Source organism: Oncorhynchus mykiss, chromosome 8 (genome assembly GCF_013265735.2).
Source record: "Oncorhynchus mykiss isolate Arlee chromosome 8, USDA_OmykA_1.1, whole genome shotgun sequence".
NCBI classification, from domain to species: domain Eukaryota; kingdom Metazoa; phylum Chordata; class Actinopteri; order Salmoniformes; family Salmonidae; genus Oncorhynchus; species Oncorhynchus mykiss.
In genome coordinates, this window is record NC_048572.1 from 53,687,930 (window position 1) to 53,710,212 (window position 22,283).

Here is a 22,283-nt window from a genome sequence, read left to right on the forward strand (position 1 = left end):
TGACCTCGCCTTCTGGAAGATAGCGGTGTGAACAGGCAGTGGCTCGGGTGGTTGTTGTCCTTGATTATCTTTTTGGCCTTTCTGTGACATTGGGTGCTGTAGGTGTCATGGAGGGAAGGTAGTTTGCCCCGGTGATGTGTTGTGCAGACCGCACCACCCTCTGGAGAGCCTTGCGGTTGAGGGCGGTGGGATAGGGAGCAATTTAATACAGTGGGGCAAAAAAGTATTTAGTCAGCCACCAATTGTGCAAGTTCTCCCACTTAAAAAGATGAGAGAGGCCTGTAATTTTCATCATAGGTACACTTCAACTATGACAGACAAAATGAGAAAAAAATCCAGAAAATCACATTGTAGGATTTTTTATTAATTTATTTGCAAATTATGGTGGAAAATAAGTATTTGCTCAATGACAAAAGTTTATCTCAATACTTTGTTATATACCCTTTGTTGGCAATGACATAGGTCAAACGTTTTCTGTAAGTCGTCACAAGGTTTTCACACACTGTTGCTGGTATTTTGGCCCATTCCTCCATGCAGATCTCCTCTAGAGCAGTGATGTTTTGGGGCTGTTGCTGGGCAACACGGACTTTCAACTCCCTCCAAAGATTTTCTATGGGGTTGACGTCTGGAGACTGGCTAGGCCACTCCAGGACCTTGAAATGCTTCTTACGAAGCCACTCCTTCGTTGCCCGGGCGGTGTGTTTGGGATCATTGTCATGCTGAAAGACCCAGCCACGTTTCATCTTCAATGCCCTTGCTGATGGAAGAAGGTTTTCACTGAAAATCTCACGATACATGGCCCCATTCTTTCTTTTCTTTACATGGATCAGTCGTCCTGGTCCCTTTGCAGAAAAACAACCCCAAAGCATGATATTTCCACCCCCATGCTTCACAGTAGGTATGGTGTTCTTTGGATGCAACTCAACATTCTTTGTCCTCCAAACACGACGAGTTGAGTTTTTACCAAAAAGTTATATTTTGGTTTCATCTGACCATATGACATTCTCCCAATCTTCTTCTGGATCATCCAAATGCTCTCTAGCAAACTTCAGACGGGCCTGGACATGTACTGGCTTAAGCAGGGGGACACGTCTGGCACTGCAGGATTTGAGTCCCTGGCAGCATAGTGTGTTACTGATGGTAGGCTTTGTTACTTTGGTCCCAGCTCTGTGCAGGTTATTCACTAGGCTCCCCCGTGTGGTTCTGGGATTTTTGCTCACCATTCTTGTGATCATTTTGATCCCACGGGGTGAGAACCTGCGTGGAGCCCCAGATCGAGGGAGAGTATCAGTGGTCTTGTATGTCTTCCATTTCCTAATAATTGCTCCCACAGTTGATTTCTTCAAACCAAGCTGCTTACCTATTGCAGATTCAGTCTTCCCAGCCTGGTGCAGGTCTACAATTTTGTTTCTGGTGTCCTTTGACAGCTCTTTGGTCTTGGCCATAGTGGAGTTTGGAGTGTGACTGTTTGAGGTTGTGGACAGGTGTCTTTATATTGATAACAAGTTCAAAGAGGTGCCATTAATACAGGGAACGAGTGGAGGACAGAGGAGCCTCTTAAAGAAGAAGTTACCGGTCTGTGAGAGCCAGAAATCTTGCTTGTTTGTAGGTGACCAAATACTTATTTTCCACCATAATTTGCAAATAAATTCATTAAAAATCCTACAGTGATTTTCTGGATTTTCTTTTCTCATTTTGTCTGTCATAGTTGAAGTGTACCTATGATGAAAATTACAGGCCTCTCTCATCTTTTTAAGTGGGAGAACTTGCACAATTGGTGGCTGACTAAATACTTTTTTGCCCCACTGTATTTAAGGACAACACACCAGCCAGCTGGTCTGCATATGCTCTGCACAGCCATCTGGTCTGCACGAAGCTAGGGATGCCGTCTGGGCCAGCAGCCTTGCGAGGATTAACAAGTTAACAAGTAAATGTTTTACTCACGTCGGCCACGGAGAAGGAGAGGGGTGGGCGCAGTCCTTGTTAGTGGGCCGTGACGGCGGCACTGTATTATCCTCAAAGCTGGCAAAGAAGGTGTTTAGTTTGTCTGGAAGCTTGACATCGGTGTCCTGGTTTTCTTTTAGTAGTCCGTGATTTCCTGTAAAACCTGTCACATACGTCTCGTGTCTGAGCCGTTGAATTGCGACTCCACTTTGTCCCTGTACCGGCATTTCGCTTATTTGTTTGCCTTGCGGAGGGGATAACTACACTGTTTATATTCAGCCATATTCCCAGACTTCTTTCCATGGTTAAATGCAGTGGTTTGCCGCCATCCATCCACAGTTTCTGGTTAGGGTAGGTTTTAATATTCACAGTGGGTACAACATCTCCAATGCACTTCTTTATAAACTCACTCATAGAGTCAGCGTCTAGATCGATGTTGTTATCTGAGGCTAACTGGAACATATCCCAGACCGCGTGATCAAAACAATCTTGAAGCGTGGATTCTGATTGGTCAGACCAGCGTTGAATGTTTCTAGTTACTGGTTCATCCTGTTTGAGTTTCTGCTTATAAGACGGTAGGAGCAAGATGGCGTCGTGGTCGATTTTGCCGGAGGGTGGGGGAGGGATTTGTATGCATCACAGGAGTTAGAGTAGCAGTAATCAAGTGTATTACACCCGTGCGTAGAACAATTAATATGCTGATAGAATTTAGGTAGCCTTCCTCTCAAATTTGCTTTATTAAAATCCTCAGCTACAATAAATGCAGCCTCAGGATATATGGTTCCAGTTTACATAGAGTCTAGTGAAGTTCCTTGAGGGCCGTCTTGGTGTCTGCTTGAGGGGGAATGTACACAGCTGTGACGATAACTGATGAGAATTCTCTTGGGAGATAATATGGCCAGCATTTGATTGTAAGGAATTATAGGTCGGGTGAGCAGAAAGACTTGAGTTCCTGTATGTTGTTGTTATTACACCATCTTCCCAGAGAGGAGTTTAACTCTGTTGGCGCGATGCATGGAGAAGCCCGGTGGCTGAACTGATCCCGAGAGAGCCATGTTTCCATGAAACAGAGAATGTTACAATCTCTGATGTCTCTCTGGAAGGCAACCCTTGCTCGAATTTCATCTACCTTGTTGTCAAGAGACTGGATATTTGCGAGTAGTATACTCGGGAGCGGTGGGCGATGTGCACGTCTACGGAGCCTGACCTGGATGTCGCTCCATCTGCGGCGCTGTTGTTTTAGGTCAGCTTCTGGGATTAGGTCCATTGTCCTGGGTGGTGGTCCGAACAGAGGATCCGCTTCGGGAAAGTCATATTCCTGGTCGTAATGTTGGTAAGTTGACGTCGCTCTTATATCCAATAGTTCTTCCCGGCTGTATGTAATAAGACTTAAGATTTCCTGGGGTAACAATGTAAGAAATAATACATAAAAAAAACAAAATACTGCATAGTTTCCTAAGTACTCGAAGCGAGGCGACCATCTCTGTCGGCGCCATCTTGTTTTTCAGTATATTCACATAATTTAGACATACAGTATATAGATTTACACGGAGTGTATTGATGTCACTTGTTAAATCCACTTCAATCATTGTAGATGAAGGGGAGGAGACAACAGGTTAAAGAAGGATTTTTAAGCCTTGATAAACTCATATTGGAGAGTAGGAGTGATGACCTAGGATGATTTTTGCCATTTAGATCATAATGAATAGGATTATATGAACAAGGGGGGCCTGATTCTAGATCAACACTCCTACTCTGAAACATATTTTGAATACGGGCCCAGGTGTGAGAGACCAATGACCTGCCACTGTCCAATGCTCTCCACCCTCTGGCCAAAGGGCCTCTGCAGGCCTGTGCAGAGCTTCAAGGCGTCACTCCGGATTTCGATGATGTTGTTGATGAGGGCCCACATAGCAGCCAGCGGGAAGGCGGAGGAGAAGAGCACCACGTAGCCAAACTGGATGAACATCTCCTGGTAGTCCTGCAGGGTGTCCTGTTGGGTCAGAGGTCAAAGGTATGAGGTCAAAGTCACAATCACAAAGTCACATGGAATAGCATTGGTGTTTCAAATAACTTTTTACTTTAAATGTGAATGTACTGCTGCATGTACCAGCTACTAACACTAGCCAGAAATACTCTCCAAGTCCATTAAATTAAACTAAACACGTATCCAATATAAACTGACAGCAGGTCAAGTGCATAACAACAGATCTGATGACTAAGACACACCTCATATGTCTGCATGCAGCTCTCAACCTCTGCTTGGCTGAGAATGACAGACTTGGGCTCATCAGGCGGGTCAATCCAGGACTTTGTGGCCTTTTTCTCTGGGATTGGACTCTTCCATCTCTGACATACTAGCGTGTCATAGCCATTTGGTGGGGAGACACTAGTCTTCTTGGTCTCAGAGGACTCATAGGTGACAATGTCAGAGACTATCTCAAAGATGCTGGAAGGATCCATGCCCTCCTCCACCAATGTGGGACTCTCCTCCAAGAAGCTGTCCTCTGGCTGGGTCGCCAAGGCAATGTCCCTGGCAACATGCACCTTCTCATTGAAGCTAATCTTCCGTTGCCTCAGTGTGTAATTTATGTCCCACTCTTCCTCTGTAAACCTATAGCCAGCTTTTAGATCTCCTCTCTTCTTCTGTTCTGTCTGTCCAGGAAGTGTGGCAGGGCCTTTGGGGCTTAGCAGGGACTGGATAGTCCATGAAGCCTGGGACTTTCCTAGAGCCAGGCGGCTGTATTTGAGCACTATGGCCTGGAGAATCTCCCACACGACCTTGGGGGTAAATACTCCTAGTTTGTGATGCTCGTACAGATAAGGCTGGAGCACTTCCTTGATGTTCTGGAGGAACTGGCGGAAGATCAGGAGAGTGGCTAGCGTCTGTGAGGAGACAGTGTGAGTGATTCAGTTGCTATTCCTTGGGGATTTTTTTGTTTGTTTGTTCAATCATGTTTTCCATTATCTAAATCTAATTGACTGATTTTACCTCCTTCAGTCGCTCCATGTCCTTGAGGTAGAATCCGATGTAGAAAAGGCTAAGGTAAGAATTGATAAACTCAAACTGCAAAATGAAGAGAAGGACTTTAAATCAGACACGGCATTTCTAAACATATATACAAAAGTGTTAGTCAATAATACACCCCCGTGAATAACAGTGGTTAGTATGGTCGAAATCAAAAAAGAAGAAATATCTAACTTACAAAAACCATTTTAATGATGAGATTATTCTCATAGGCACTCTGAAGTCTGTAGTTCTCTGTAAGAAAATAATACCAATCATCAAAAGACATTGCTCCATTTGATACTGATTACTGAACAAACCTGTGTGATCACATTGTACAAGGCTACGTACCTGGTTTGAGGAGTTAGCGAGGTGACTTTGGTAAATTTTTGAGTTCAACTCGGGATAACCGGGGCTACAGAAGTGGCTCACATTTTAGACAGGTACATTTACATTTACCGATTCCTTCAGAACTAACCTGCTCCAGGGCAGGCTAACTCAGGGCTAACTCTACTAATCCTGAATGAAATGCCTGAGCTGCAAGTTGAGGACCAATTGAAACAGATTTCCTCCCCTTTGACAAAGATTGCGTCATCGGCATCTTCATTTGAGGAAAACGACTGATTTAAATATTGTTTCTTTGTGTGTTTAAGAAATAGTCATGTTAAAATACTTAATGAACATATTTTTATCGATTAGGAATGGGGGAAAAAAGCACACATTAATAAGCACACCAAAGACGACATTAACAATAAGTAATAAAATAAAGACGGGACTTGTAAAAGCCGATTTCACACCATAGCCTGCTAAATCTGCAAGATCACTTTTGTTAAATTTGGACTTCGGCACAAATGAAAATGTGGCACTGAATCGCCCATGGATGTTTCAGCATTGTCTCAATGAAGAGCTCAGCATTCGACTAGCCACGTGCGACATGCACGCACAGTTTAAAGTCTGCTAGAGTTAGTGGCAGGTGGACGAGCAATATCCACCGTCAGTGGCGTAGCGGTGCCTGGAGAAGTGTGTATACTCTTATTTTGCTAAAATAAATCCAAACGGCCCGCCCGGTGCCTGGAGCGGTGCCTGGAGAAGTGTGTATACTCTTATTTTGCTAAAATAAATCCAAACGGCCCGCCCGGTGAAGGAAAGGCGCCCTGTGTGAAAAATTCTGAGAGAAACCGTGACATACTCTGAATGATCTAAAATGATAAATCCCATATTGGTGTTTCACAGTCAGGCCAACCCAAGCTGTACTGAGCAAGAAGGCTAATAGTAGGCCCACTATTGAAATAGATAAATGAGGCTGTCAACCGAGTCAGAAATTCACAGGTTTCAGATTAGTATTTTTTTTTCTTCTTTTTTTCACTCTCAAAGTCACACTTTTATTCATAGAAAAACAACAAATTGCATGTTCTAAGTCCACAACAATGCTTGTTTGTTGTTTGGTTAGCAGTGTTTCAGTAGCGCACATGAAATGGAGTTTGCAAAACAAATGGCCACTGTATTGATGCAAATAATCAAGATATTATTCTGCCAGGTAGGCAGGCATAGGCTACTTTATAGCTAGTTAACATTTAACTGAGAAGATTTTTGGGAAAGCCTTTCCATCTACCCGAAGACAATTAGGCCTATCATTAGCGCCAATATATTTTTCCTGTTCCTTAATTGTTTGAAACATGGACATTTTACTTCATATTGTGAGGCATGTCTTACCTTGTTTCAAAGTAGCCAAGCCAAAAACCAATCATAGGAATGTTGAGGGATTTTTTAAAAACATGAACGCTCTCCTGTTCATATCAACTTTCTTGTCTATTGTCTAGCAGCCAAAGGCATTATCCTAGTCACACAGTATTAGCAAACCATGATAGTTGTTGCATCTTTAGATCTCCCCCTTTCTAATATTCAAACAGATATTTCCATCTCTGTCCATGAAACCGATTGCTTGCGGTGAGCATTTTAGAACAGTGTTTTCCTACAAATTGCATTTTGGAACGTTGTAGGCCTACAGTACCACCATGTGCACATTGCTGCACTTAAAATGTGAAAAAAAATCATATTTTTATCCAAATTCTAAGCGAAACATTCAGATCTTTTCCATCAGCATTATTAATTTATACTCCGTGTACCTCCACATCACTAATTTGCTACCCATCAGTGGGGATTAAGAAATTAGTATATGCAATGCCGACTGAAAAAAGAGTGGGTATATGGAGTATACCTGCGTATAGCCTCCACTACACCATTGTCCACAGTCGTAATATGGATGAAAAGCTAACTGAAGCTGGCTATCTTTTGAAAACCCTGAGTAGATCTAGCTTGCATCGTAGTATACCCCTCTGAAGAGATTAAAGCCAGTGTTCTTAAAGCATCTCAGACTAAGAGTGCTGATCTAGGATCAGTTTTGCCTTGCATATCATAATGAATAAGATTACATGGACAGGGAGGGGGACCTGATCCTAGATCCGTACTTCTATTCTGAGATGGGTGCTCACTGTTCCAATCATTCCTCACCTGGTGCTGATATTAATGAATCTCAGCTGCACAGCTTACCCATATAATTGAGCCAATGGGCGATCTTCCTATACACCTCATCACATACAGTCACAACGATGGCCAGCAACATTTTAGGAATGAATCTTGTGATACTGGGTAACTCCTTAATTTCCATCACAAACTCCTATAAAAAAAAGGAGATAAACCACAACATCAGCATATTGAATTACAGAAAGACAGGTTAATTAACACTGTAGCCATTCTCTTTTATCTTAAAAGTGCCTACTCCTCAAAAGTTAATTGGTTTGCATGTGATTTAAATGGGATAGTGTATTTAAATGGGGCGGCAGGTAGCCTAGTGGTTAGAGCATTGGGCCAGTAACTGAAAGGTTGCTAGATTGAATCCCTGAGCTGACAAGGTAAAAAAAATCTGTCATTCTGCCCCTGAACAAGGCAGTTAACGCACTGTTCCTAGGCTGTCATTGTAAATAAGACTTTGTTCTTAACTGACTTGCCCCGTTAAAAAAAAAAAAAAAAAAAGAAGCACTAATCGTACCTGACATTAACACTACCAAGTGCTTTGACGAAAGGAGCTCCCCTCTAAACGTGTCAGCAATACATATTATTAACGGGAATTAAGCTGCCGCCCTGAACCTTCTTGCAATACCGGACCGTGTTTGATGATCATGACTTTTGGGAATATGTCGGATGAGGCTATTTCCTGTTGACTTAGCTGTCTCTTACCTGCATCTCCAGACAGACAAGCATGGCCAAGAAGACGAAGCAGAGACAGAGGAGACAGATGGGGAGGCTGACCATCCACCTGAACATTGTCCTCTTCCAGGGTGGGTAGTATAACTCCTCACAGCCTGTTATTGGACTGCACCGCTTCACACCCTGCACACAGAGATACAGGCTTCGTCGAGCACCAACTAAAATGCTTGCGCCCAAACTGGGGCTTGAACCCACGACCCTGAGAGTATGCTTTACTGAGTGAGCTAGCTCCGCCTTTATAAACCACAGGAGGCATGTGTCCCCCAAAAGATAAGACAGTAGTTGAGAAGCGGCTAACACATTACAGTACAACGTGGGGCTCAAACCAACAACCCTGAGATGAAGAGTCCCACACTCTACCACATGAGCTAGCCAGGCCTGATAGCAACACTGACAACGTCCTGTTTAGAAACCACAGGAGGCATGTGTCCCCCCAAAGACAGTAGTTGAGAAGATCAGGACCGCCAGCTAAAACATTTACGCCCAACGTGGGGCTCGAACCCACGACCCTGAGATTAAGAGTCTCATGCTCTACCGACTGAGCTAGCCGGGCCTGATAGCAACAGTAACAACTGCCCGTTTAGAAATCTCAGGAGGCATGTCTCCCTGCCCCAACCCTTGGAATTCACACAATACTCTCCAAGCCTCGAGCTCATATTACTTATCACTGTAGACCCGTAAACTCTGGCCCTGGAACAACCCTGGAAAAGCTACTTGAGGCTGGTGATGGAATTTGTACTCTGTCCTGAAGGAACCAAACAGCACTGGTAGTAATCTAAGGCTGGGATTCAAACTAAGGTGTGTTGTAGAGCGCTATCGACAATACGTCTTTTAAATGCAATGTTCCCACAGCAGATGTCGGCTCAATCGGAAAGTACCTATAAAAGTCCTGAAGGAACCAAACAGCACTGGTAGTAATCTAAGGCTGGGATTCAAACTAAGGTGTGTTGTAGAGCGCTATCGACAATACGTCTTTTAAATGCAATGTTCCCACAGCAGATGTCGGCTCAATCGGAAAGTACCTATAAATGTCAATGGCTCTACAACACGCCAAACAGATTGAATCTCGGACTAATCTCCAGATCTAAAGTATTGCGTAATTGGCCCGCTGCTCGATCAAGTTCTAGGTCCAAACATTTTAAGAGAAGAGATGAAGAGATGCTAGAACAAGGAGCGGAACCAGAACGAGGAGCTCCACCCTCTCTCTTTGCACGTTACATCCCGATTGTTCCACCCCCTTCCAAAATTCGAAAGATTCTAACACCTTTGAAATCATGATATGTCTAAATAACCAGTGACTGCTGCTCGTTAGCCCACATTCCTTCCCGACAGATTCTACGGTACCAGTTATGTTTACATAGATCTGTCCATGAGAGATTCATCTCAACTCTGAAATGAATAGGATGCAATAATAGGACACTCACCCGAAACTGGCGACGGGGCTCCTCAAGGGGCTCGGCGGGGGTGTCCAGTGTTCCCCACATGTATGCCAGCTCGGCCTCTCTCCGCTTCCATCTCTCCAGGAAGAGCGTCGCCCACACCACGTTGAAAAGGGCAAACACCACACAGCAGATGTCCTGGCTGGTCTGTTAGGGAGTGGGTGAGCCACATGAGGTACATACAAAACACAGGGACCTTTGTACAGTAACTCAAAAGAACAAAGGCGACTGTATCATTTTACATTGAAGTCATTTCGCAGACGCTCTTAATCCAGAGCGAATTAGATGAGCAATTAGGGTCAAGTGCCTTGCTCAAGGGTACGTCGACAGATTTGTCACCTTGTCGGCTTGGGGAATTAAGAGCTGTGGCGGGGGGATACATTTTTGAAGTATAGGCCAACACATCCATGTTTTGTTTCATGCTGTTTCATGCAGTGATTGTGAAAAGAAACACCTACACATATTCCCACAATGGGTGAGTCATTTGTATTGTGCAACTGTGAAATCCCATTGTGTATGTTAGCTACATTTAGCCTAATCCACGATCTGTTGGTGCCATCTTGCCAACTCCTACGTCACTGTCACTGGCAGATTAGGTAGTAGGCTGAACTACATTGTGTATGATACATTAGTTACCGTATATTGACAGGTTTATTGGCCAGTGTGTGGTCTCCATTGAGGCATGTGATGCTGGATCACCTACCTGGTCAGCCTCTGCCAGGATCCACATCAGGAAGCCAACGACGGCAGGGTACAGCATGGAGTTGGTGTAGAAGCCCAGCCAGGCAAAGTACATGCCGATTTTCACCCCAAAGTAATCACAGACGTCATCTAACACACAAGGATCAGCAGCCACGGACCAACAACATGGACAAAAGACAGACAAAATGGGTTATTGGTTTCAGCTAGTGAATGATCATTTGAAGAAATGTGCATCTTTCCATTGATATTGCATTTGTAGTGCAGATCATTGTAACAATAAGTAATGCTGTGTTGTCTCAACAGCTGCTGCTCACCCAAAGGCTGTCTCTCACAGACAGCTTGGACCCATGACGTCATCAGCTGACTGAGGATCCGTTGCTCGTGTAGAGGAAACACTTGACAGATTACACCTCTGGCCACCAGTTCTGGAACTATAATAAAAAGGGAATGCCATTCATCAGATGATTTTATCCATTGCAACTGACAGTCATATGAGTGCATATTTAAAAAAAAAAAAAGGTTTTATGTATGTGTGGTCAGAGCTCCCTATCCTGACGTTTCAAACTCTACCGACTGAGCAATAGAGGAATACATTATTCATGTCCATACTCTCCAAGGATATTTAAACGTTTGAGATCAATCAACATAGTTATCAGTCAATAATGAAGCAGTCTTACTGTATATGTTGTCATGCTGTAGAGAAAGGGATTGATGAAATACAAAAAGAACAGTTTACTGATTGGTTGTCCCTCCAGGAAGTGAATGTTGTGAAGGACCGCCCCTGGTTTGGCACGTAGGTTATCCAGCCAGTACTTGATGATACTCTGACGCTCCTAAAGACAAGGTAAGAGTGGAACAACCACATAGATTAAGGGAACAAGGTAAAAGTCAGCAACAGGACATACACTATATATGCAAAAGTATGTGGACACCCCTAGAAATTAGTGGATTCGGCTATTTCAGTCACACCCGTTGCTGACAGGTGTATACAATCAAGCACACGGCCATGCAATCTCCATAGACAAACATTGACAGTAGAATGGCCTAACTGAAGAGCTCAGTGACTTTCAACGTGGCACTTTCATAGGATGCCACCTTTCCAACCAGTCAGTTTGTCAAATTTCTGCCCTGCTAGAGCTGCCGCGGTCACCTGTAAGTGCTGTTATTGTGAAGTGGAATCATCTAGGAGCAACAATGAAGTGGTAGGCAGGCCAGACAAGCTCACAGAACCGGACCGCCGAGTGCTGAAGCGCCTAGCACGTAAAAATAATATCTCCTCGGTGGCAGCACTCACTACTGAGTTCCAAACTGACTCTGGAAGCAATGTTGCACAAGAACTGTTTGTCGGAGACTTCATGAAATGGAAGATTACCATACACAATGCCAAGCGTCTGCTGGAATGGTGTTAAGCTCGCCACCATTGGACTCTGGAGCAGCAAACGTTCTCTGGAGTGATGAATCACACTTCACCATATGCCGGTCTGATGGACGAATCTGAGAACGCTACCTGCCCGAATGCAGTGCCAACTGTAAAGTTTGGTGATGGAGGAATAATAGTCTGGGGCTGTTTTTCATGGTTCGGGCCCCTTAGTTCCAGTAAAGGAAAATCTTAATGTTACAGCATACAATAACATTCTAGACGATTCTGTGCTTCCAACTTTGTGGCAACAGTTTCCTGTTTCAGCATGACAATGCCCCCGTGCACAAAGCAAGGTCCATACAGAAATGGTTTGTCGAGATCGTTGTGGAAGAACTTGACTTGCCTGCACAGGACCGTGACCTCAACCCTATCGAACACCTTTGGGATGAATTGGAACACCGACAGTGAGCCAGGCCTAATTGCCCAACATCAGTGCCATCAATGGAAGCAAGTCCCCGCAGCAATGTTCCAACATCTAGTGGAAAGCCTTCCCAGAAGAGTGGAGGCTGTTGTAGCAGCAATGGGGGTACCAACTACATATTAATGCCCATGATTTTGGAATGAGATGTTCAACGAGCAGGTGTCCACATACTTTTGGATATTAAGTGTATATCGGAGATGTTTAAATATGTTCGGAGATTATGGCCAAAACGGATACAAACCTGTGAGGTGAAAAAGCACAATTCGCTCTCTATGTTCTCATAGATGTTATCTTCCTCACAGGAAAACCTGCGTGTTCCGCCTCCGTACTGTGGTTTCACCACTTTGCGCATTCCCAACAGCTCTGCACCACGCAGCAAGCTGAGGAGAAATGGAGGATGGGGGGGATTAGGATTTCAGCAGGTCAGATATTGTCTTTAATTAACAGTCCTGTTTCAGTCTCTATTTACCTAGCCTGATCCCATATCTGACTTTGCTTGTCTTGTCAACTCCTCCTATGGTCATTGTGATAACAAACGTTGCGACACAGAACCAAAATACCTGGAACCAGGTCACTATTTACGAATTTGATGTTTACGAATGATGTGGTAACAATGTGAGTACTTCGGCTGCCAAATAGTGGTGCTTGTTTCAAACAATTACACAGAAACAAAATAGTACTTATTAGGTCATTATCAAGTTTAAGTTTTAATGTCATATGCACAAGTACAGTGAAATGCCTTTCTTGAAAGCTAACCCCAACAATGCAGTAATCAATATCAATATGTAGCACTAAAAATGACATACAGTAGAACACACGAGAGAAAAAAAGAAGAAATTAGAAGAACATGAGAAAGTAAGTAAGCATACTATACAGTATGCCCATAGGGGCACAGGGGCATACTATACAGTGCCTTCTGAAAGTATTCAGAACTATTCACTAAGAGACCCTGTGAGTTAGCAGACCAGCACTGTGTCTCACAGATACAGGGGCCAGACGATTCTCTGAGGCGAAACGCCTTTCAATTCAATTCAGCAGGCGACACAAAATCAAATCAAATCAAATTGTATTGGTCACATACACATGGTTAGCAGATGTTATTGCGAGTGTAGCGAAATGCTTGTGCTTCCAGTTCCGACAGTGCAGTAATATAGCAATTCCCCAACAACTACCTAATACACACACAGGGGTGAATGAGAATATATACATATACAGTTGAAGTCGGAAGTTTACATACACCTTAGCCAAATAGCCAGTTTTTCACAATTCCTGACATTTAATTCTAGTAAAAATTCTAGTAAAAAATCCCTGTCTTAGGTCAGTTAGGATCATTTTAAGAATGTGAAATGTCAGAATAATAGTAGAGAGAACAATTTATTTCAGCTTTTATTTCTTTCATCACATTCCCAGTGGGTCAGAAGTTTACATACACTCAATTAGTATTTGGTAGCGTTGCCTTTAAATTGGTTAACTTGGGTCAAACGTTTCAGGTAGCCTTCCACAAGCTTCCCACAATAAGTTGGGTGAATTTTGGCCCATTCCCATTCCTCCAGACAGAGCAGGTGTAACTGAGTCAGGTTTGTAAGCCTTGCTCGCACACCCTTTTTCAGTTCTGCCCACACATTTTCTATAGGATTGAGGTCAGGGCTTTGTGATGGCCACTCCAATACCTTGACTCTGTTGTCCTTAAGCCATTTTGCCACATCTTTGGAAGTATGCTTGGGGTCATTGTCCATTTGGAACACCCATTTGAAACCAAGCTTGAACTTCCTGACCGATGTCTTGAGATGATGCTTCAATATGTTCACTTAATTTTCCTCCCTCATGATGCCATCTATTTTGTGAAGTGCACCAGTCCCTCCTGCAGCAAAGCAACCCCACAACATGATGCTGCCACCCCGGTGCTTCACGGTTGGGATAGTGTTCTTCGGCTTGCAAGCCTCCCCCTTTTTCCTCCAAACATAACAATGGTCATCATGGCCAAACAGTTCTATTTTTGTTACGTCAGACCAGAGGACATTTCTCCAAAAAGTACTATCTTTGTCCCCATGTGCAGTTGCAAACCGTAGTCTGGCTTTTTTATGGCGGTTTTGGAGTAGTGGCTTCTTCCTTGCTGAGCGGCCTTTCAGGTTATATCGATATTGGACTCGTTTTACTGTGGATATAGATACTCTTGTACCTATTTCCTCCAGCATCTTCACAAGGTCCTTTGCTGTTGTTCTGGGATTGATTCACACTTTTCACACCGAAGTGCGTTCATCTCTAGGAGACAGAATGCATCTCCTTCCTGAGCGGTATGACGGCTGCGTGGTCCCATGGTGTTTATACTTGTGTACTGTAGTTTGTACAGATGAACGTGGTACCTTCAGGCGTTTGGAAATTGCTCCCAAGGATGAACCAGAGTTGTGGAGGTCTACAATATTTTCTCTGAGGTCTTGGCTGATTTCTTTAGATTTTCCCATGATGTCAAGCAAAGAAGCACTGAGTTTGAAGGTAGGGCTTGAAATACATCCACAGGTACACTGCCAATTGACTCAAAGGATGTCAATTAGCCTATCAGAAGCTTCTTAAGCGATGACATCATTTTCTGGAATTTTCCAAGCTGTTTAAAGGCACAGTCAACTTAGTGTATGTAAACTTCTGACACAGTGGAATTGTGATACAGTGAATTACAAGTGGAAAAATTGCTTGTGTAATGCACAAAGTAGATGTCCTAACCGACGTGCCAAAACTATAGTTTGTTAACAATAAATTTGTGGAGTGGTTGAAAAATGAGTTTTAATGACTCCAACCTAAGTGTATGTAAACTTCCGACTTCAACTGTATGTATATGGATGAGCGATGGCCGAGCGGCATAGTCAAGGTGCAGTAGATGGTATAAAATACAGTATAAACATGCGATATGAATAATGTAAGATATGTAAACATTATTAAAGTGCCATTATTTAAAGTGGCATTGCTTAAACACTGCAGGTCCTCGCTGCCACTCAGAAGCGTCATGCCCATAGGGGCGCAGGGGCATGTATACAGTGCCTTCGGTAAGTATTCAGACCCCTTGACTTTTTCCACATTTTGTTAAGTTACAGCCTTATTGTAAAATTGATTAATGCCATCTTGCTGTGGGGGAACCAGCCCAAATCTCTCCGGGTACTCATCAACTCTGGGGCCGATGCGAGCTTTGTGGACGCTACCATGGCGTCCGAGCTGGGAATTCCCACTCAGCCCCTCTCCATTCCCATGGACATTAGAGCATTGGACAGGCACTCTATTGGCCGGGTCACCCACAATTACCACCCCATCAACCTACGTGTGTCAGGGAACCACAGCGAGAGAATCCAATTTCTGCTTAAGTCTCCTCATGTTCCCATTGTATTGGGATTCTCTTGGCTTCAGCGACACAATCCCTTTATTGACTGGTCTGCTGGTGCCAACATGGGCTGGAGCCCATCCTGCCACTCTCATTGCCTGAAGTCAGCACAGCCTGCCCACGGGACGTCTTCCTGGCGGCTCGGAAGTTGCCCCGGACGTCTCCGCCATTCCCGCGGAGTACCAGGACCTCTCGGAGGTGTTCGGTAAGGATCGACCTTCTCCCTGGCACCACTCTGCTCCGGGGACGACTGTACTCTCTGGCTATGGAGACCTACATTGAGGACTCCCTAGCTGCAGGGTTCATCCATCTTTTTGCCTCCCCTGCCGGCGCAGGGTTCCTCTTTGTGGAGAAGAAGGACAAAACCCTGCACCTGTGCATCAACTACCAGGGCCTCAACGACACCACTTGAAAAACCGCTACCCGGTACCACTCATCTCCTCGGCATTCGAGCCGCTCCAGGGGGCCACCATGTTCTCCAAGCTGGACCTACAGAACGCCTACCACCTGGTGAGGATACGGGAAGGGGAAGAGTGGAAGACTGCCTTCAACACGATCAGCGGTCACTACGAGTATCTGATCATGCCATTTGGCCTTATCAACGCCCATGCTGTGTTCCAGGCTCTGGTGAATGATGTTCTCCGCGACATGTTGATCAGGTTTGTCTTCATCTACCTTGACGACATCCTTGTTTTCTCCCGCTCCTCCCAAGAACACGTGCTCCACGTCCGACAGGTTTTCCAACGCCAATCGGAGAACCAGCTTTTTGTGAAAGCAGAGAAGTGCGAATTCCATCGCTCCACCATCCCCTTCTTGGGTTACATCATCGCTGCAGGGAGTGTACAGATGGATCCCGGGAAGGAGCGTGCAGTGGTGGATTGGCCCCAGCCTACATCCAGAGTGCAACTGCAACGTTTCTTGGGATTTGCCAACTTTTATCGCCGCTTTTTCCGGGGTTACAGCACCCTGGCTTTTCCACTGTCCCTCTCCCAAGGAGGCCTCCCAAGGTTCTGTACCTTATGGACTCTGATCTGGATTACTGACCTCTGCCTGCCGTTCTGAACCTTATGGACTCTGATCTGGATTACTGACCTCTGCCTGCCGTTCTGAACCTTATGGACTCTGATCTGGATTACTGACCTCTGCCTGCCGTTCTGAACCTTATGGACTCTGATCTGGATCACTGACCTCTGCCTGCCCTTGACCTGTCATTTTGCCTGCCCCCTGTTCTAGTAATACACTTTTGTTACTTCGACACTGTCTGCATCTGGGTCTTCTCCTGAAACGTGATAGTATGTGAGTGCGTGTGCGTGTGTCAATATAAATGTGTGTGCATGTTTTGTGTGCGTTGGAGTGTCAGTGTGCAAGAGTGTGTAGAGTACTGTGAGTGTGCAAAGAGACCGTGCAAAAGGGTCAGCTCAGATAGTTAACATATAACCATTTCATTTTTGACAAAAATGTCAGGTCAGAAGTGGGATATCTTACTTCTCGAATGTGCTTGTAATACAGAACGCATATCCCTGTGTGTGTTGATGCTGTCTGATCTGGATTTTAGCTTGTGGGATTCCCAGTCGGATATGGTTCAGCAGCCATAGCAAGGTGTGGTCATCTATGGTGTCTACAAAAAAAAAAAGGTCAGTTTCTAGATTAGCTTTTGCATTCATTTTATGTAGGAGACAATTTCCATGCATTAATATTGAACCTGTCGCAATTGCGTGACCATTTTTTTTTACACTTTATATTCTTGTCATTCATCAGACACTCTTGGAGCCTCTTAATGAGTGTATTCACATAAGGATGTTGAAACAACGACATTCTCCAGAGCTTGGCAGAAGTAGCAGCAGTAACCGTGGGAGGACGGAGCTGTGGAAAGGTCAATCCAATCAAATAAGGTAAACACCTGAGAGTTTATGGGGCAAGGCACCACTGCATTAATGTCATCCCTTCTAGCAGCAATAAGTGCAATAATTAATGTCCAATTTTGATCCATGTTGGAAACTTGGTTTGACTTTGATTACTGAAATTGATCCATGTGTAGCATGCATTCCCACAGCATGTGCAGAATCCTAAAGTACCTTACTCTGTAATAAACATACAGGTAATGCAGGGCTGCCCAACCATCTTCCTGGAGATCTACTGTCCTGTAGGTCTTCAGTCCAACCCTCTTCCTGGAGATCTACAGTCCTGTAGGTCTTCAGTCCAACCCTCTTATTGGAGATCTACTGTCCTGTAGGTTTTCAGTCCAACCCTCTTACTGGAGATCTACTGTCCTGTAGGTTTTCAGTCCAACCCTCTTACTGGAGATCTACTGTCCTGTAGGTTTTCAGTCCAACCCTAATTTAGCATATCTGATTTAGCTATTTAAGGTCTTGTTGGGCAGCTAATTAGTAGAATCAGGTCTGTTAAATTAGCGTTGGACTGAAAAACCACAGGAAGGTAGATCTCCAGGAAGAGGGTTGGACTGAAGACCTACAGGACAGTGGATCTCCAGGAAGAGGGTTGGGCAGCCCTGAGGTAATGGATGTGATTCAGTATTCCCCGTGAACTGTTTCATATCACGTCTCTGAGTGATTGGCTCATTGCCCACAACGGCTAATAAGATTCCCATCTACATTTCCCATCATGATTGAGGGGACTGAACCATAGAAGATGAATGTGGCGATTAAGTGTACCTGAGAATGTCATTAGGATATCACAGTCTTCCGTGGGAACCATTTTCAGCCAGGATTTATGGGACATGATGTACCGTCTGGCCTGCGAGAGGCGTTTCCCAAACAATTTGTCTAAAGGGGGAGAGGTAGAAGGGAGGAGAGAGAGGGCAAAGGGGGGATGCATAGACAGATGGAGGGTAAGAACAGTTCTCATCAGTGCCGTGTAGTGGGGAAAGAGGTGACAGAAGGAGAGACGGAGGATTCTGCCAAAGTGCTAAATCCTCACAGCCAGCTTTATCACTTTTCTACTTGTCAACAAGGCCAAAGCAGTTTGTTGCTCCTTTCTCTCCTCAGACAATTTGAAATGCGCACAGATCATCCCAAATCGTGAAAGAATCAGAAATGACATTTTTCTACATTGCATAGGGCTTGTGCAATTCAAGTAGCTTCCTGCGCAACAGAACACGAGGCTCACCATTACATAAACACCAAACAAGTGTTTACTCCACTAAGCTGCAGTACTTGTAGGGTAGCTTTTGAAAACTGCTCTTGAAAACCAACCACCACGTGGGAGGTACAAACCACAGGCTCCAACTTAATCAGGTCAAAGGACAGGATAACAATGAGAATCTGGAATGCTCCTGTCAGTGCATTTACCCACTGAAGTGGGATCTCACTCATACGTCACCTACTACTGGCATGACAAGTAGTCCTCTAACCTTCCTCACCCCTTCCCTCTCTCCTGTTCTCTCTCACACGCATACAGACACCCACAAACACCACTGGGCTGCAGTGGGTGAGCCTTGTGTATAGCTTGTGCAGTGAAATGCATCTTGTCACTCTAACAGGGCACCACTGTAAGGGCTTGTGTTCTGAACAACATGCAGTACTCGATCCTTCCCCTTTCTTGCACAACCACATCTTATACTTTTATCTTCACTGCCAAGTTACAATGTTTAAACCTATGACAGCTCCATACCCGGGACTTCATGAGCTGAAATAAAAGATCACAGAAATGTTTCAGATGCACAAAAAGCTTATTTCTCTCAAATTTTGTGCACAAATTTGTTTACTTCCCAGTTAGTGAGCATTTCTCCTTTGCCAAGATAATCCATCCACCTGACAGGTGTGGCATATCAAGAACCTGATTAAACAGCATGAGCATTACACAGGTGCAGCTTGTGCTGGGGACAATAAAAGGCCATTCTAAAATGTGCAGTTTTGTCACACAACACAATACCACAGGTGTCTCAAGTTTTGAGGGGGCGTGCAATTGGCATGCTGACTGCAGGAATGTCCACCAGAGCTGTTGCCAGATAATTGAATGTTAATTTCTCTACCATAAGTCGCCTCAAACATAGTTTTAGAGAATTTGGCAGTACATCCAACCGCAGACTATGTTTTTTTTATGGTATATGTGACCAACAGATGCATATCTGTATTCCAAGTCATGAGAAATCTGTAGGGCCTAATGAATTTATTTCAATGTACTGATTTCCTCATATGACCTGTAAATTGTTGCATGTTGCATTTATATTTGTGTTCAGTATAGTAGCAGCACGTAAAATGCATCTATCAGCAAATATAGAAAACGTAACTTTGTGATTGTACCTACTAGGGCTGTCCCCAACAACAACAAAAAAAGGCCGACCTAGAGTCGTCTGTTCTTTCAACCAAACGATTGGTCGAAATGTTAAAACGTGTATTTTTCCGTATATAGACATATCCTGTGTTTTTTTTGTTTTTTTTGTGTGTTTTAAAAAATACTTTACCCCCTTTTTCTCCCCAATTTTGTGGTATCCAATTGGTAGTTAGTCTTGTCTCATCACTGCAACTACCGTACGAACTCGGGAGAGGCGATGGTCAGGCGCCGTGCGTCTCCCGAAACACAACACGGCCAAGCCGCATTGCTTCTTGGCTCAACACCAGCTTAATAACCCGGAAGCCAGCCGCACCAATGTGTCGGAGGAAACACCATATACCTTGCTACGGTGTCAGCGTGCATTGCGCACGGCCTGCCACCGGAGTCGATAGAGCGCGATGGGACAAGAACATCCCTACCCGCCAAACCCTCCCCTAACCCGGGAGACACTGGGCCAATGTAAACAACACTCTAAATATGATAAGCGCACCAGAGAGTCTGTTGTAATGTTTTTACAAAAATGTTTTTTTTTACCTTTATTACAGCAAAACCTAAAAACAGTTTGAATGCAATTTCCGCAATGGAACGGTTTATTTATTATTTACGCAAATTATTCAAGGGTCTCTTTATTTTATTTTCAAACTAAAATGCTTGATTTTATCTCAAATATGGAATGACTCATATGGTGTGTGATGACACGAACGAAGGAATGACTGATTGACACAGTAGCCTATATAAGTATTGAAATATAGGCGTAAGTAAGTTACGATATAAAGACTAAACACGATGCGCTCTTTGGCCTATACTAAGCCTAATGATAATGACATTACTTATTATTATAATGACAGTCATAATAGTAGTAACAACAATAAGAAGGAGATCAAGAAAAAGGAATGTTATTATTATAAAAATAATTTTTCAGACTATTTGGAAGAGTGTAAACAACACTAAATACATTCTAAGGAATACCAGAGAGGCTGTTCTAATGGAAAAAAATGTGTACAGCCTTAATTACAGCATTGCAAAGATTAAAAACAGACGTGAAATTGTTTATCCGACATGTTGTGAGTGCGTGAGTCTTGGTGCTCACGGAATCAATAGGCTATTATTAAACAAACACTCAATCAGAAGCAGGATCTGTCTTATTTCTGTAGATATATATGTATGATTTATAAAGCCAGACACATTTAACAGTTAGGCATTGATTATACATCTAATTAAGTTGGCGTTTCCTCTCTCATCTCACTTTTCTTAGACAATTAAGGCAAGTGCTGTTTTCTCGTCTCCTAACTCCGCTGCTGCCTCCGCTGCATTGTTCTCAACAGTATAGCAGGTTAACGTTGCTATTATGCACATAGCAACATGGTCTAGGAAAAGGCGCCAATTCAACTGCGCACTGATGTTTCAGAACTGCGGACAGCTACCGATATCCAACGCGGGAGAAAATGAATTTGTTATAGGGTAGCCAAGTGGTTAGAGCGTTGGACTAGAAACCGAAAGGTTGCAAGTTCAAATCCCCAAGCTGACAAGGTACAAATCTGTCGTTCTGCCCCTGAACAGGCAGTTAACCCACTGTTCGTAGGCCGTCATTGAAAATTAGAATTTGTTCTTAACTGACTTGCCTAGTTAAATAAAGTTAAAATATATATATTATTTTTATTAGTGTTGCACCATTGTTCTTATGTAATATAACCATATACAATTTCAGTTGCACATGTCTTAGTAATGGACTGTGCAATCCCCACGGCCTCCTCAATGGATTAGTCCAGGTGCGAATCAAGATGTCTTGTACACCATGAAATTATTATTTTTTGCTACTGCTCGACTAAAGAAATGTTGGTCGACCAACAGCCTATCGACCAAACAATTGATCAGTCGACTAAATGGGGTCAGCCCTAGTACCTACTGCCTTTACAATGGTGTTCTTTTCCTAACCAAAGCTTTAATTTGAAGACCAATTCAATTTTGCCCAATTTTGATAATTGTGTGTGTGTGTGTGTGTGTGTGTGTGTGTGTGTGTGTGTGTGTGTGTGTGTGTGTGTGTGTGTGTGTGTGTGTGTGTGTGTGTGTGTGTGTGTGTGTGTGTGTACTGAATGTAGAATACTTTAGTCTAACAGTAAAAATGTTTACAAATGCAGCCCAAAGCCTTTAAAATGGGCTGTCCCATCATCCAATAGCACATTGGGCCCCTATTCATATCCTAGATCAGTGATCCTACTCCGAGATGCTTTATGAGTACAAGCTCTGAGCATCACCTCATTAACCCTCATCACCCCAGTAATTATTTTAAATTACCTCATTGCTCATAGGCTTCCCCCACATTGCTAGATAATAGTGACAGCTAGGCATTGGCAGCAGAACACTTCAAGAATATAATATCTTCGATTACAGATGATTGGATTCTTATCTATCGACCTCCATCT

At 43.8% G+C, this 22,283-nt stretch overlaps 1 protein-coding gene and 1 non-coding gene across 3 annotated transcripts in view; both read right to left on the reverse strand.

Annotated features, from left to right (window-relative positions):
• LOC110530116 (anoctamin-8-like) overlaps positions 1 to 22,283 on the reverse strand; it is a 30,627-nt gene that overhangs the window by 6,322 nt on the left and 2,022 nt on the right. Inside the window, exons 2-14 of one of the 2 annotated variants that reach the window (XM_021612944.2) lie at positions 18,240 to 18,350; positions 17,053 to 17,185; positions 12,442 to 12,580; positions 11,096 to 11,192; positions 10,674 to 10,790; positions 10,361 to 10,488; positions 9,643 to 9,804; positions 8,189 to 8,341; positions 7,502 to 7,628; positions 5,151 to 5,206; positions 4,937 to 5,011; positions 4,174 to 4,830; positions 3,746 to 3,937 (exon numbers count right to left, since the gene is read on the reverse strand). In XM_021612944.2, coding sequence (XP_021468619.1) covers positions 3,746 to 3,937; positions 4,174 to 4,830; positions 4,937 to 5,011; positions 5,151 to 5,206; positions 7,502 to 7,628; positions 8,189 to 8,341; positions 9,643 to 9,804; positions 10,361 to 10,488; positions 10,674 to 10,790; positions 11,096 to 11,192; positions 12,442 to 12,580; positions 17,053 to 17,185; positions 18,240 to 18,350 — 2,147 coding nt within the window. Of the gene's footprint in view, positions 1 to 3,745; positions 3,938 to 4,173; positions 4,831 to 4,936; positions 5,012 to 5,150; positions 5,207 to 7,501; positions 7,629 to 8,188; positions 8,342 to 9,642; positions 9,805 to 10,360; positions 10,489 to 10,673; positions 10,791 to 11,095; positions 11,193 to 12,441; positions 12,581 to 17,052; positions 17,186 to 18,239; positions 18,734 to 22,283 lie in introns of those variants that run through there. The other variant, XM_036985669.1, reaches the window with a different exon arrangement.
• trnak-cuu lies at positions 8,699 to 8,771 on the reverse strand. The gene has a single exon. It is a non-coding gene; the product is annotated as a tRNA-Lys (tRNA).